Source organism: Rhododendron vialii, chromosome 5a, assembly GCF_030253575.1.
Source record: "Rhododendron vialii isolate Sample 1 chromosome 5a, ASM3025357v1".
NCBI classification, from domain to species: Eukaryota; Viridiplantae; Streptophyta; class Magnoliopsida; order Ericales; family Ericaceae; genus Rhododendron; species Rhododendron vialii.
The window spans coordinates 32,744,942-32,760,797 of NC_080561.1; the positions used below are offsets into that span (position 1 = coordinate 32,744,942).

General features: G+C 38.6%; 2 protein-coding genes across 2 annotated transcripts; one reads left to right on the forward strand and one right to left on the reverse strand.

The window, feature by feature from the left end:
- Positions 1–5,865: 5,865 nt before the first annotated feature.
- Positions 5,866–7,155, forward strand: LOC131327831 (uncharacterized). The gene is made up of 2 exons (XM_058360960.1): positions 5,866–6,001; positions 6,155–7,155. The coding sequence occupies exons 1-2, from the start codon at positions 5,866–5,868 to the stop codon at positions 7,153–7,155; spliced, it is 1,137 nt and encodes a 378-aa protein (XP_058216943.1).
- A 7,012-nt stretch (positions 7,156–14,167) lies between these two features.
- On the reverse strand, positions 14,168–15,647 carry LOC131327832 (uncharacterized mitochondrial protein AtMg00810-like). The gene is made up of 2 exons (XM_058360961.1): positions 15,197–15,647; positions 14,168–14,463 (listed from the first exon to the last, which is right to left on the reverse strand). The coding sequence occupies exons 1-2, from the start codon at positions 15,645–15,647 to the stop codon at positions 14,168–14,170; spliced, it is 747 nt and encodes a 248-aa protein (XP_058216944.1).
- Between the last annotated feature and the right edge of the window lie 209 nt (positions 15,648–15,856).

Sequence of the window (15,856 nt, forward strand, 5' to 3'; positions counted from 1 at the left end):
ATAGCCCCCAATATATAATAGCTGTGAATAAGAGGATTAATTGGAAAATAAAAAAACCTGATGTAAATGAAAGGTTTTATTGGAAAATAAAAAAACTGAAATATGCAATCATTTTTGGGGTTACAATTCTTTCACTACAAGAAAATTTGCTTTGGGTGACGACTGAAAATCGTCACAAATTGCATGTTTTTTGTCACAAATAATATAGGTGACGAAAAAAAATTTGTCGACTAAAGGTTGTCGAGGATTCCTACCTGGTGACGAAATCTACGCCTTTTGATGATGAAATATTTCGTCACCAAAAAGTGAATAATTGGTGACGAAGTTTTTTTCATCTCTTATTGTGCTTTTTGACGACGAAATTTTTTGTCATCAATTATTCCTTTTGGCGACGAAAAAATTCATCACCGATGGATCACATCACATCAGTGACGAAAATTTTCGTCACTAATATAAGAAATCGGTGACGAAATTTTTCGTTGCAAAAGGCGTTTTTCATATGGAAAAAAAATCCTTCTTTCTTGCTCCTGCTGGGTTTCGAACCCGAGTCGCTTAAGTTTTTCGCGCAAACTCCGACCAACTGCACCACACACACTTTTCAGTAAATATTTGAAATATCTAATATATAACATATATGTTTAACATGATAATATATTTCGAATGTAATGTTGAACCTTTAAACATTAAAATTAGCAATTTTGATAAACATGAAAGTTGTAGGCAATTGAGTTATTTTTCAAACCCAATTTGAATTATCTCAATCGGAATTTTTAGTAAAGAGTTATGTCCGAAATACATTTAGTGACAAAGCGCAATTCATAAATTTCGTCACGAAAGGTACCCATTTGCCGACGAAATATATTTTTCGTCGCTGAAAGTGTTCAAATGGTGACAAAATTATTTTTCGTCACCAAAGTTAAGCATTTGGTGACGAAAAAAATATTTCGTTACTAAATTGGTCTCATTTGGTGACGAAATATATTTTTTGTCACCAAATGATTATCTTTGGCGATGAAAAATAATTTTGTCACCTTTATTAAGCTTTCGGCGACGAAAAATGTATTTCGTCGCCAAATGAGAACCTTTGGTGACGAAAATATTTTTTTCGTCGCTAAATAAGTATAATTGGTGATGAAATTATTTCGTCACGGAAGTTGTCAAAACAGTGACGAATTTATTTTTTCGTCGCCAAATATACTCATTTAGTGACGAAATTAAATTTCGTCGCCACTTTTTCGTCACAAATTTTCATTTTTCTTGTAGTGTTTGGAGTTATATGGGAGTTAGAAATCACGTATTATGTTTTATATTTATTAAAATATTACAACAATATCTACAATATAAGTTTGTGTATTGTAACATTTCTTCAAAATTTTAATTCGTTACTTCCGTATTAAAAGGTAGTATTATGAGTACCACACAAAAACATTCCCATAAGCAGTGTGCCGAGATATTCTCAAGAAACACTTGGAAAGTGACTTTTTGTTTTGGTCATACGTTATACATCAACAAGAGTTAGCCGGATATCAATATGTTAGTCAACGGAGGTTCAGAGGTTATCATAGCCCTGATCCCCAAACCTATTTCCCGTGTGGTTCAAACTCAGGTCACAATTGGAAAGAAAAATGAGAAGTCTAACTTGGCAAGCTTGGTTTCTCTTGAAAAGTGACTTTATTCCCCCATAAAAGATGAAATGCTGGTTTCATTTTTCCGTAAAAGTATTTGAAATCGACTTCGTTGACTTGAATTAGGAAATAAAAAATAAAAAATAAGGATAAAATGCGGAGAACATACCAAACGAGTGCACTACTATACGTCCTCCGCTCGTGTTCTTCATTTTTGCTTTGCGTACGTATAATTCTCTCTGCGCTCGCACTCTCAATCTTTGTACTCTAAAGTTTTAGCAAATTGGAATTAATATTCTTGAAATATTTTTCACTTACAAGAATTATGTCACGCTACCCAGTAGACGCGGAAGTGGAGCAAATGAGTCTGACTAGAGGCCCCCACAGAATGTGGAGGAGTAGCGCCCATTGGCCATTGCAACATTCAATTCTTCTCTCATTGGGCAAAATTATTAAATTCTTTTTTTTTTTTTTGTCAAACGAAAATATCAAAATTATTACATTCAACAAGGCCAAGGGAAATATCGATTCAAAGACCATTCGAGAAGTTTTTAGCCTAGGTCCACTTTTTTTTTTTCTAAGCAAAAAGATTTTATTAATCTTTGAAGATATTACAAAGATTAAATGGACCACGAGCTCATCAGTGAAAAAACGCCACTCGAGAATCAAAACTCACAGAAGGTAAGATTCCAACCGAAAACACCACAAAAAGAGCCAAAACACCCGAAACAAACCAGCAACCAAAAGCCCCAAAACAACCTAAACAATACCAAGAAATACAGAGAAACAACCCAAATAAAACAAAAGCAGAAAAACCTCCAAAACGACGGAATTAAAATTCCAGCTTAAACCATTTGAAACAGAATTGCTACTTTTTTCTTGTTATTGATAGAGAGTGGTATTCTCTGCCCCTGTCAAATCAAATAAAGTAGAGGGAGAACATCTGACCCGAATTGGCCAACGGATAGTGAGAAAGCTTCGTTGATTAAGTATATTTTAGGTCGTCATCTATAGACAACAATTTTCAACTACTTGTGCTCAAGAAGGACCTACTCCTCGTGGAAGTTTGGATTGGTCTCTTTCATCTGGAGAATTATACGCTGTCGGGTCAGCCAAAACATTTGTTGTCATGAAATATTGGTGCAAAGACATATATTTTCTAATTGGGTAACTTTTACTCACCCCCCCTATGGTTTCATCAATTTGCGGATGGACCCCCAAACTTTATTTTGTAGCATATAACTCCCCTGTGGTGTGTGTACTATGTGCACTGCCAAGTTTTCCATTAAAATTAACAGAAAATGGAGTATCTTAGTTCAGTCGCTCTTACGATTGCACAATCAGAGTCTCTGCCAAGAATTTCTCAAATAATTAGAGGATTTGAAAATTTGTCTTCTTATATAATTTGAGTCTTGAGTTTGCAAAGGATTTTGCTTATCAATAACAAGGGTTGTGGTAAAAACACTTAAGGAGAGAGAGGAAAAAAATGGTAATAATGTATAAATTGAAAGATTTTTGGAGGGCAATTACCTTAAGAAAATAGATTATTCTATATTAGGGGCAGAAACAAGGTGAGCAAAACCGAGCTTTGAAGTATTTGAGCTCGGTTTATTTGCTAAACAAGCCAAAAACTCGAGCTCGGCTCGTTTCTAATCTAACCGGGCCTATTTTATTTACTTAATGAGCCTCTATAAATGAGCCAAGCTTATATAGTCGAGCTGAGCTTTATAGTGTTGAGCTCGGTTTGTTTGCAGTCCTATTATCTATATATGCACTTGAGTTCAATGTTCTGTTAACTTTAACATACTCGGTTCGTTTGCAGCCCTAATCTCGATATAGGCATTTGAGTTCATGTTTTTGTTACCTTTATCAAAAAACTTTAACTACATGTGTGTGTGTATATATATTCAATAAAAAACTGTTCAAATGAAGCACCCGATCATATTTTTTGCTGATTTCTCGCAAGAACCTTTAAAATTACGTTATGATCACATTGAACATATTGTATCATCGAAATTTAATCGAAAAAGGAGAGGTCCGCACCTAAGCTAAATACAGGACCTAAAACATGTTTGCATGTTTGAAAATCAAACTCAGGATACAGTTTGGTGATTGGACGAGATAAGTGATCAGAACTAATTCTGTTAGAAATGTATGTTTTGTTCGTTTTTTTATAATTAATTTGGTTAAATCCGAGTGATATAATTTCGATTAATCATTCATCTCAACGAGAGGAGTTTAAAAAGCACAAAGTCATGACCGAAAGAAAAAAAAAGTTCACTAAAGACGAAAAAAGTATCAAACAGTTATCTTAGTATTTGTCTAAAGTGCTGTCTTATTTGAATTTTTGCAATATCGGTCCACATTTTATACTTTTTCGATCTATCTATTTGAGACGAATAATTAACCCCAAAAATTACGACGAAAAACTAAACAAAAAGTCACAAAAAGTTAAAAGTACCAAAATAAATTTCAGCCTTATAAGTTTACAAGAACGCAGAAGAACCATATTCGTATATAAGCTTTTTATGGGCTTTCCCTAAAACCAAACTGAGAAGAATGGTGAATATTACACAAACTCACTTATGTTTTGTATTCATAAAATTGCAAAATTACATTTCACACAGACGATCACACCCTCTCTCTCTCTCTCTCTCTCTCTCTCTTCCCACACCAATTACATTCACAACAATACAAGAATAGATCTATACACTGCACAAACAAAGCACAGCCATACAACCACACGTAATTATTTACCCAAAAAAAAATAACCACACGTAATTTCTCCAGTACCCTCCAATTGAATCACCTACCACCCAATCAAAGTTTACTACTTCACAACACACTCACTCCCCCTTAAACTTGATTGGGCTCGTCAACTGTCCAGGCTTGTCCTGATCTCCGTGACTAAGGCTAAGCACCACTCCGGTAGTCCATCGTATTGTCTTCCTTTTCGCTTGTTGGAACCATTGTATTCTAAGAAACAAAACCCTTTTCCAACCGGATATTGACCGATCCAGAGATCACACAGATCCTACCATTAAACGGATTATTGCGCAATCGATTGAATGGAGTTTTATTGCCAATCCACCTATCAATACTCGCTCACAAAGTGTGTCTCTCATTAAGTGTGATAGGTGCTGAAAAGCACCCATTTAATCCTTCTAATTTATGCCTTGTTAAGTCCATTTATATTGTTATTTGGAGATTAGTGATGTGTTTCTTGTGTTTGTAGATATTTGAAGGCTTGACAATTTAATGAGTTAAAGTGCAAACTTTAAGAAGTTTAGAGACCAGCTCGTAGCATATACCAAAGTCTAAGGACCTAGGGCGTAATAACTCTATTATTAAGTTATGGCCTGGCACAGAAAAGTGGGACACGACAATTGATTAAAAAGTCGACAGCAAGGTTTTCAGAGTTTTTGGGGGCTGCGGCAGTTCTTGTACGTGGGGTTCTCGACCGGATCAGTGGATTTTCTAGCATTCCGATCATGATTCATCAATCCATACCTCTATGGTTCCCATTCCCATGGCCGGCTAAACCCCTTGTCTGGGGAGAAGATGAAACTTCGCGCCAAGTAATCTATGCATATTGTTGTTACGCGGTTGGAGTGGATTCCAAACCCTAGATATTTTCCTCCATCGTTTCTAAATCGTCTAATTAAATTGCTCTTTAGTTTAATTACCTCTTCAAAACAAATCAACCAATCAATGTTTACTTTTCCGAATTAATCTAGAAGTTGATCGAATTATAGTAACTTAGCTAATCTGTCCCTGCAGATCGACACTCGGTCTTGACCACTATTTTACGGAGTAGTAGTTAACTCCAAGCTTTTATAAATTTATTTTTGACACGGAACGACGCGGTCAAATTTTGGCGCCGTTGCCGGGGATAGTTTGCACGGTTGCGTTAATTTAATTAGTTTTTAGTTTAGTTCATTGTTATTTATTTTTATTTTGTTTGTTAGTTTTGGTACTCTTAGCTACAGGTTACGAGGCGACAAGACGAGCAAAGATCACTATGGAGAAGCGGTGCCGTGATATAAAGCGATTTCGTTGACCCACTGTGAGTTTGTTATTTTTGACAAATTAGTGTCTGTGTCTGGAGTACCCCGTTTTTACAATCGATGGGTATTGAACTTGCTTGCTTGGTCGTCGGTCACTGGAATCTGAACTCGTACCTCTTAATTTGGACTTAGAAAAGAGACGTAGGGGTAATAGAAAGACCAATTTAGTCACAATGGCTGATGAGCAGAGGGACTTAGTTGTACCTGACCCCCTCCCTCTTAACTTACACTTCGCCCCCACAGCGTACAATACACCATCATGTGTACGACTACCCACGATCACGGCTAACAACTATGAGATTAAGCCTGGTACTCTCCAAATGCTCCCTAAGTTTCAAGGGCAATCTCAAGAGGATCTATATCAACACGTCACTGAATTTGAAGCCCTCAGTTCCACGCTTTTAATTTATAATTTTCCAATGGATGCATTGAGATTGATTTTGTTTCAATTCACTTTGATAGGGAATGCCAAACATTGGCTTAGTACTTTGCCAGCTAATTCTATAACATCTTGGGCGCAAATGAGTGCGGCATTCCTTAAGAAATTCTTCCCCATAGGAAAAACACTCAGACTTCTGCAGGAGATTACCACTTTCCAACAAGCTGAGAACGAACAGTTCTATGAAGCTTGTGAGAGATATGGGGATATCATCCGTAAGTGTCCGCACCATGACGTACCTAAGTGGCAATTAGTACAGAGTTTTTATTCCGGGCTACTTCTACCGCATCGTGTGATGGTTGATGCCTCGTGTGGAGGCTTTGTGATGGTTAAGAGTGAACAGGAAGCCTGGCAATTGTTTGAAACTATGAGCGAAGGGTCCCTACAAAATGTTTCTTTTGAGAGGAGAACTAAGTCAGTCATTACTGGTTCTGATAACCCAGGAGGTATGTATGAGATTAAACCATCTCATGACCTCCAGTCTAAAGTAGATGCACTGACTGAGAAAGTTGAACAGCTTCTCACCAAGGGATCGGCCACCTCACAGCCTCCACCTTATCAGGAGGCATGTTCTTTATGTGCTAGTCCGGCCCATTATATTGTTGACTGTCCTGCAATACCACAATTCCCTTTGTTTGTGCAAAAACAGGTTAACGCTGCACAAGGGTATGCCAATGCGCAGGGTTTCTCCAAACCAGGTAATGATCCTTTTTCCACTACTTTTAAACAGGGATGGAGCAAACATCCCAATTTCTCATGGAAGACGGAACAACAGGGCAATAGTTTCGCCCAACAGCCTAGGCCGTTTAACACTCAGTTTAACCCTGCGGCCTATCTCTCACAGAACCAGCAGCAAGCACCTTCCCAATCCTCACGGGATCCATCCTTTGAGGAAAAGGTGCTACAAGCGCTTGACAAACTAAATAACACCCAACAACAGGTGCGTACCAACACACAGTCCATCGCGAGGTTAGAAACCCAAGTGGGTCAAATAGCCAATGCGCTAAGTCGTACGGAAGAGTAGCTTGCCTAGTCAACCTGTCCAACCCCCTAGAGGACAGTTTATGGTTCATGACCCGCCTCTTGCTGATGCTAAGGTAATCATGACTTTGCGCAATAAGAGAGAGGTTGAAACCCGACCAGAGAAAGAGAGGCCGAAGGAGCATTTGGCTCCCTCCGACCCCGATGACTTTGGGGAGGAGAGTTCACAGAGTAAGGAGGGAACCCCTCCAGTCACACCTATCACACCTGCACCACCCACTCCCATGTCAAAGGGCTCTACGCTACCACCCTATGTGCCCAAAGCCCCGTTCCCATCATGTTTAAATGCACTATCTCCTTTTCCTAAGAGGGGAGCATCTATGGAGGATACCCTTGAGGTATTCAAGCAAGTGAAAGTTAACATCCCACTCTTAGATGCCATCAAACAAGTCCCAACTTATGCAAAATTTCTTAAGGACCTCTGCACTCAAAAGAGGAAAAACAAAACTAATGTGTCTAAAAGGTCATTCTCACCGAGCAAGTGAGCTATGTTTTTCAGTCGGACGCTCCCCTTAAGATGCAAGATCCTGGTACCCCGACTATTGATATAGTCATTGGAAAACATGCCATAGAGCGTGCACTTTTAGACTTAGGGGCTAGTGTCAACTTGATTCCGTACTCGGTATATGAACAATTGGGGCTTGGGGAGTTGAAGCCCACATCAGTAACCTTGCAATTAGCTGATAGATCCATTAAAGTGCCACGTGGAGTAGTTGAGGACGTTCTTGTTAAGGTTAATGATTTTTACTTTCCGGCTGATTTTATAGTCCTTGACACAGAACCGGTGCAAACCCTCAAAAAGCAAATTCCAATTATTCTTGGCCGTCCCTTCTTGGCAACTGTTAATGCAAACATTCATGTGAGGAGTGGGGAGATGGAGGTGACCTTTGGGAACATGACCCTTAAGCTTAATGTTTACAAGGCCGCGAGACCTCCTCGAGTGGAGGAAGACTGCTTTGCAGTCGATGTCACAGAGGACTTAGTGGAGGAGGCGTTGCCTAATTTTTGGACTGATGACCCACTGGCCGCTTGTTTGGCTCATTTTGACTTTGAGAATTTTGATATTGATCAGTCTATCGAGGAGGTTAACACTTTACGTGGTTCCACACACATAATGGCCACCCCTCCTCAAGAAATCGAAGTTGAGCTTGCACCCACTCTTCTGGGTGAACCGCCCACTCTTTTTATAGGGCCCCCATTAGAGCTTGGGTTACAACATGTGCCCCCTGAATCTTTGGCTCCATGTGTTAATTTCGTAGAGGCTATCACGATAGATTACAGACATACGAAGTGTACTCAAAGTTGGAGGGTAGGTGGTTCTTACATAAACATTCATGGTTCAGAGGGAGAGATGGAGAGTAACGTGCCTTGTCCGGTCTTAATTTTTTGGGTGAGTTTCGAAACCTTGCCATTTAAGCACATTTTTCCTTGGCATGATAATTTTATTTGTATGGTGACTAGACGGACAATTTTGACTTTGTTATGTGATCAATTATCTTTCATTTTTCCAGACGAGTCGGATGATGTCTTTTGGAATGATCCATCTCGTGTAAATTTTAAGAGGAGGATAAAACTATTCTTAGACCGTTAAGTGTGAGGTGCATTGTGACAAGTCTAGGAGACTTTAAATCCATGGAGGATGAGATATCTCCAGTGTTTGCCGTGCTCAAACGGCTTCCAACGGTCTGGTATAGCCACCTTGTCAAAGCTATGTATGTAGTACTTAGGAGGTTGGGTTTGGTGGCAGGCACGTAGTTAGCAGTGAGAAATCTGTCTGAACCATCCGACTTTAGTGTCCAACTTGGCGGAGATTGCTTCATAAACCGAGTGGTGGGTAAGGAATCTAGTAGCCCCAGAAGGAGTGACAGCCTATTAGATGATGGCACCACTTCTCAAGATATCATTGAATCCTACATATATTGCTCTTCCAACAAGTAAGGAACCACAGTCTTTGGGAAGGGAGAAAAGTAGTACCCGTGTCTTTCGCGTGAAGAAAGTTGGTGGACTTATTTATTTATTTATTTATTTTATTTATTTTCTCCTTAATTTTTGTGGTGTCGTTAATATTTCTTGTGTTTTTTTTTTGTTTTTGTCATTGTCTTTTATAGTCTTGTTTTGTGGAGAATAACGCTTTGTAGGTTGCTATGCTTAAGTTGGGGGGAGCCTCACTCCTCCCCCGGTGCCTTTCGCTTGCGTGTCTCCGTACCTACGGTGATCTCTTTCCTCTCTTGTCTACTTATGTCTTATCTTTTAGTGTTCTCGTTTTCAATGAGGGCATTGAAAAGGTTTTAAGTTGGGGGGAGTGAACCCTTTGATGCTTGTTTTCGTTTAGAGTCTTTAAAATTCAAAAAAAAATTATGACTGAGGATTTTTGTGATAAGTGCATGAGATTGTTGTTTGTTGTGCTCGCTTGTTGATTACTTGAGTATAAGCATTCTGCTACCATTTCGATATCTCTTTGGCAGAGTAGTTTCAATTTGCTAGACTGTTGGCACTTTTGTTTTAGCATTTTTGCACATTGCACGTCGGGCCTTGATTGCTTTTGAGCTATGATTTGACTGTTCTTAAAGGCTATGATTAGTGGAGACTTATGCCAAGTGAGCTTTCGTGCCTTAAGCTTTTTGTTGGAGTGGTGTCAAATAAACTCTTTGTTTGTCATGGAAAGAAACAATTGTTGTCAATCTCATCATCTTTGGTCGCTGAGTGTTGGACTTGAATACATAACAGTATCTCTTGGTTTTGTTTGTCACATGGATGTTACACCCCTGGGAGAGGATTATAGGCACTTTCTTGATATTTGGACTAGTTCGTTCCTTTGTGTTCAAATTTATTCCTTGCGAACCACATTCAGCCTTACAAATTTAGCCTTTTCTTGGTTAGCTCCAGCTTCCATATCGTGTTTGGAGAAAGGCGAGAATGTAAAGGTTAATTTTTAAGCAGATTGTTGAATTTTGCGGAGTATTGGTGGTGTCCCTTAAAAAAAAAAAAGCAAAATACAAAAAAAAGGAGAAAAAGGGGCATCGATAAGTTGAAAAAAGAGAGGAATGGTTGCTTTGTAATTGAAAGATATTGAAGGGTTAGAAGGAGAGATAATGTAGAGTTGAATTAATGTTAGCGGGGTACACATTACATATTTGCCCCGTTTAGTTGAAATACTCGCCTATTCTCTCACACATGAATCTATTTTTACCCTAGCCTTGATACATTATCTCATCCCTAATGCTATAACTTTGCATAAAGTCCTGTTTGATCTTAGGGGTGTTGGGTTGAGGATTGATTGGTGGAGAGCTCCAATGCTTGGCATTTTGTTCATGAGATTGTGTGTCCACTATATAAAGCGTTCTTTTCTTGTCTTATGTGCGAGGTACTTTGCTTTCCATTTACATACCTTCTAACCGCACAATTGAGAGTTCATAATGCACCTTGTTTCGAGTTATTTTATTTGTGAGTGCATGACACGGTGAGAATTGAAGTCGAGACTCGGTCAGGAGAGAGCGGTTGGTTATTGTTCATATGTGATTGAGGCCCGTATTCACACACGCTAAGCTTAAGTGCCACAGTTTATTTCTTGAATTCTTAGCACTCGGAACTATATTTGCCTTGCTATATCTTTGTGGTAGCTTCATGTCCTATGCTTGATATGTCGATGAGTTGCATGATAGGTTGTGATTTTTGTGTTGAAACGTTCCCCGTGTTTGTGGGTGTTCACTGCTGATAACCCTCGCACTTTTACCAGACTAAACTCGTCCTACCGGAGCACCCGGGGGTTCAAATGTCCTATCTTTCATTGCTTTCATTAGTTGTTTAGTTCTTCGCTTTGCTCGAGGACTAGCAAAGTGTAAGTTGGGGGGTGTGATAGGTGCTGAAAAGCACCCATTTAATCTTTCTAATTTATGCCTTGTTAAGTCCATTTATATTGTTATTTGGAGATTAGTGATGTGTTTCTTGTGTTTGTAGATATTTGAAGGCTTGACAATTTAATGAGTTAAAGTGCAAACTTTAAGAAGTTTAGAGACCAGCTCGTAGCATATACCAAAGTCTAAGGACCTAGGGCGTAATAACTCTATTATTAAGTTATGGCCTGGCACAGAAAAGTGGGACACGACAATTGATTAAAAAGTCGACAGCAAGGTTTTCAGAGTTTTTGGGGCTGCGCCAGTTCTTGGACGTGGGGTTCTCGACCGAATCAGTGGATTTTCTAGCATTCCGATCATGATTTCATCAATCCCTACCTCTATGGTTCCCATTCCCATGGCCGGCTAAACCCCTTGTCTAGGGAGAAGATGAAATTTCGCGCCAAGAAACGTATGCATATTGTTGTTACGCGGTTGGAGTGGATTCCAAACCCTAGATATTTTCCTCCATCGTTTCTAAATCGTTTAATTAAATTGCTCTTTAGTTTAATTACCTCTTCAAAACAAATCAACCAATCAATGTTTACTTTTCCGAATTAATCTAGAAGTTGATCGAATTATAGTAACTTAGCCAATCTGTCCCTGCGGATCGACATTTGGTCTTGACCACTATTTTACGGAGTAGTAGTTAACTCCAAGCTAATACACATGGAGTATATAAAATGTACACATGGAGTATATCTAATACATATTATAAGATAATACACATGGAGTATATGTAGTAGTATATACAGAGATAACTACGTACACAGCCCGTTTTGATGCCCGTTTCGAGCTCGCTGGAGCTTTCGATGAAGAGATCGGGGGGTGATTGGTGCTTTAAGATCGCCACTTCAAGACCCAGAGAGTAAAATCGATCGTTGCTCATTGTTTTTCTTTCTACAATCTGCTGCTATATATAGTTGTAGATGTTGTAGATAGGGACGGACTGAAGCGGGGGCACGTGCTCCACTCGAACGCGTGCCCCGCTCAAAATTAAAATATATTTTTTGTATAAGTCAGCATAATTATGAAAGTGTGCTAATATATAAAAATACACACTTGCATATATCTCGAAAAAACACATACAAAATAAATTTTTTGTCTGAATTTCATCATATAGTGTATTTATACTTTTTGCTTTATGAGCTGTTTGTATATTTGAAGCTATTCTTTCTCGATTCTCTTTATTTTTAACCGTCTGAGAGAAATATTGTAAAACTAAGTCATTAACAAAACTAGCTCGATCATTCTAAAACTTGTCGATATTTATTTAAAACATACTTTAAAATTTTTGTATGGAATTTTATATATGCTCATTTTTCATTATAATTAACAGGTGCTCCCACTATACTATTTTCTTAGATCCGTCCCTGGTCGTAGATGTGTGTGTATGAGAGAGAGAACGGGGGGGGCTAAGTCAAGTCATGTGAGAAAATAGGTCAGCACAAGTAAGTGAACTTTTTTTAATTTAAAAGACAATAAAGTCATGTGAGAGAAGAGGTCAGCACAAGTCATGTGAGAGAAGAGTAACGCTTTTCCTTAACATAGCGCATGCTCTCACTACACTATTTGAAAATGGTCCCGACGTTGTCACGTTGTTGGTTCGCATCATCTTTCATTGTGATTGGTTCTCGGAGTCCTTAAATTAATAAAACATTAAAACGTTTACTTAGGACAAAGAACAAAAGAACCAATCAGAGAGAATGATTGAGTAACACGCATTCATGCAAATGACATTCAATAGTATATATATTCACAATACTAAATATTGTTGCACCTAGCTTCGAATCTCGAGAAGTTCAAATCATACAGAAGTTTTGCAGTGGTTGTCTTGTCTATTCCACCCATTCTACAAATTGCATCTATGCCAACGTTACTTGGCTCATCTTCTAACCAAAGCTGAATGTTTTTGACCCGTGAATGTATTCCAACCAAGTTGGAGGCAATATTCAAGGTCATGCGAGTTAGCTTGTCTCCAACCACTTTTATCATTTTCTTGATAAACGAACCCTCGTGTTTGAAAATTGTGATGAAGATGGGATATTAAAAACAATAAGAATACATAATTGAATAGCACAAGCAAAGAATTAATCATTTCAAAGCAATAACTATAAAAAATTAGCACATCACTGGCACTACCGCACAGTGGCGATTCCAAAATTTTGAAATCAGGAGGTTATTCATAAGTATAATTTCTCTTACCAACTATAAATAAAACATCAATAGTAGTAATGACAATTAATAACCTAGTTTCAACATAAAACGCATCAAAAGCTCAACAATTATTTCATTAAAAAAATATGAAAAATTATAAACTAATAAATAATAATCTTTTTTAAGTTTCACCAAAAAATAAATAAATAAAACTCAAAAACTTCTGCAATTGCATTCGATGGAGTTTGATATTTCGGAATCGTTGCATGCTATATAGTCTATTTGTCGATAACATCAAATGCTTCTTTGGCCCTTGCGATTTATTAATGGGCAATTATTCATTGGTTTTGGGGCACCACCATGTGGTTCCCATACACCTTTCAACAACTAATACCACGCATTTTTCGTGTGGTCCATATACTTAGTGGTGGACTCCACAAAAATGTGTGGTGTTTAGGGGTGTTGAGGCGATGCCCCAAGACCACCAAATAATTTTTCTACAGAGAGATGGTGTGGGTTTCAAATGGAGAAATTATCTAGTGCGGTGTGATTGATTGTCGAATTGCACTAGGGTGGTGTTTTAAGTTTTACTAACTTTTACAGGGAAGGGTGGGTTTCAAGTAAGAAAAAAACAATTTAGTGTGAAATCATTAAATTGTAATGAGGTCCTTTATTAATTTGGAAAAAAAAAATTCAGTATCATATTACTCGTTGGTTTTTTTTCTCCATGGGATCGCTCGACCTCACTACTTACATGGTAGCGTCACCACTGCCCTGCTGCAATAATCGAATGAGTATGAGCTGAAAAACGACACAAGTACAATAAAATTACCCATCAACTTGATTTTGCAAATTCATTCCGGTCAAATTTGCATCTTCTCTAAGTGCAGCCCTCCATGTTCCTACATTATCCTTCAATTTCTCTTTCGCCAGTTCATCTGTTTTTTATTTGAGCTTCTCTTTATGCCTTGTAAATGATTCTTCGAAACTGCCGGTTTGCTTCCCCACTTCAGATGGGTCCACATCATACAAGACACGTAGAACTACGTGTCCAGAAGTCCTAAGTTTGAGGATCATCACAAGCTCTTCGAGGCACCAAGTTGACGCGGCATAGTTCTTGGAGAAAATAATTATGGAAATCCTCGACTCTCGAATCGCTCTGTCAAGTTCAGACTTGATATCTTCCCCATTTTCTATGCCATCATCATCTCTGAAGGTGTGAAATCCGGCTTGGCCCAAAGCTGTGTAGAGGTGATCGGTGTGAAGAATTTGTGAATTCTGAGTAAATTTGACCTAACTACTGAATCAAGAAGATGAGAGACAGAGAAGATGAGAGAAACAATGGAACTCAAACTATAATTTCATTCTCATTCAATGTGTGTGTGAGAGAAGTCACACCAGAGTATTTATACAACCGAATCTCCAGATTCCACTCACTAACCACTTTTGTAACAAACCACTTACTTACTAACAAACCGATGGACCAACTAACTAATCAGCTGAAGAGCTATTATCAGCTGTGGTAGGTGCAGCTGTAGGCATCTGTCTTACACTCCCCTCCAAACACATGGGAGGGTTACCAACCATGAGTTTGGATTTTAACAACTGAAACCTGGCAACACTCAAAGCCTTGTAAAGATATCAGCAATTTGTGCTTCGGAACTGATATGATACAGAACAATCTGATTGTGCAACACTTGCTCACGAATAAAATGATAATCTCTCTCGATATGTTTCGTTCGGGCATGAAAAACAGGATTTCCAGCAAGCGCAATGCTGATTTGTTGTCACACCATAAAACATGTGGTGTAGAAGAAGGGATGTGTAACTCAGAAAACAGTTGTTGTAACCAAACCAAATCCGTAGCTGTGTGTGCCATGGCTCTGTATTCAGCCTCAGTGGATGAACAAGCCACAGTATGCTATTTCTTGGCACACCAAGAAACCAAGTTATGTCCCATGAAAATTCCAAAACCTGTGGTAGATCTTCTATCAACTGGATCACCTGCCCAATCGGCATCAGCAAATGCTGTCAAGTTTAAGGGGCCTAGAACAAAATGCAGCCCTTGATTCACTGATCCCTTGACATATCTGAGAATGCGTTTGACGGCCACAAAGTGGCTTAGCTTGGGGGCATGCATATGTTGACAAGCAACATTTACTAAATGAGAAATTTCAGGTCTAGTCAATGTCAAATACTGTAGAGATCCCACCAATGTTCTGTACAGCTGAACATCTAAAAAAGGAGAATCATACTCAGAGATTCCAGGTTTAACTGAGGCTGGAGAAGAGGAAGGTTTGCAGTCCACCATCCCACCTTTAACAAGCAAATCTGAAGCATACTTGGATTGGGAGAGAAACAACCCAAAAGAGGAAGAAACAACCTCTAAACCCAGAAAATAGCTAAGAGTTCCCAAATCTTTCATGACAAACTTTTGACTACGTTGCTGAATCAAGGTATGAATATATATAAGATGTATCACTGCCAGTGATCACTATGTCATCCACATAAATCAACACTAGAGTAATATGAGGTCCTTTGGTCAAAATGAACAGAGAAGTGTCCGATTTACTAGAAGAAAAACCAAGTTCAATAAGATAAGCAAAAACATTGCATACCATGCACGTGGAGCTT

Excerpts from the sequence above, each read along its gene's own strand:
- LOC131327832 (XM_058360961.1), bottom strand. The coding sequence starts at position 15,647 with ATGAAAGATTTGGGAACTCTTAGCTATTTTCTGGGTTTAGAGGTTGTT. Across the intron at positions 14,464-15,196 it reads TGATAGAAGATCTACCACAG|CTTTGGGCCAAGCCGGATTT; the intron begins GTTTTGGAATTT and ends ACCTCTACACAG.
- LOC131327831 (XM_058360960.1), top strand. The coding sequence starts at position 5,866 with ATGGCTGATGAGCAGAGGGACTTAGTTGTACCTGACCCCCTCCCTCTT. Across the intron at positions 6,002-6,154 it reads CAACTATGAGATTAAGCCTG|GGAATGCCAAACATTGGCTT; the intron begins GTACTCTCCAAA and ends TCACTTTGATAG.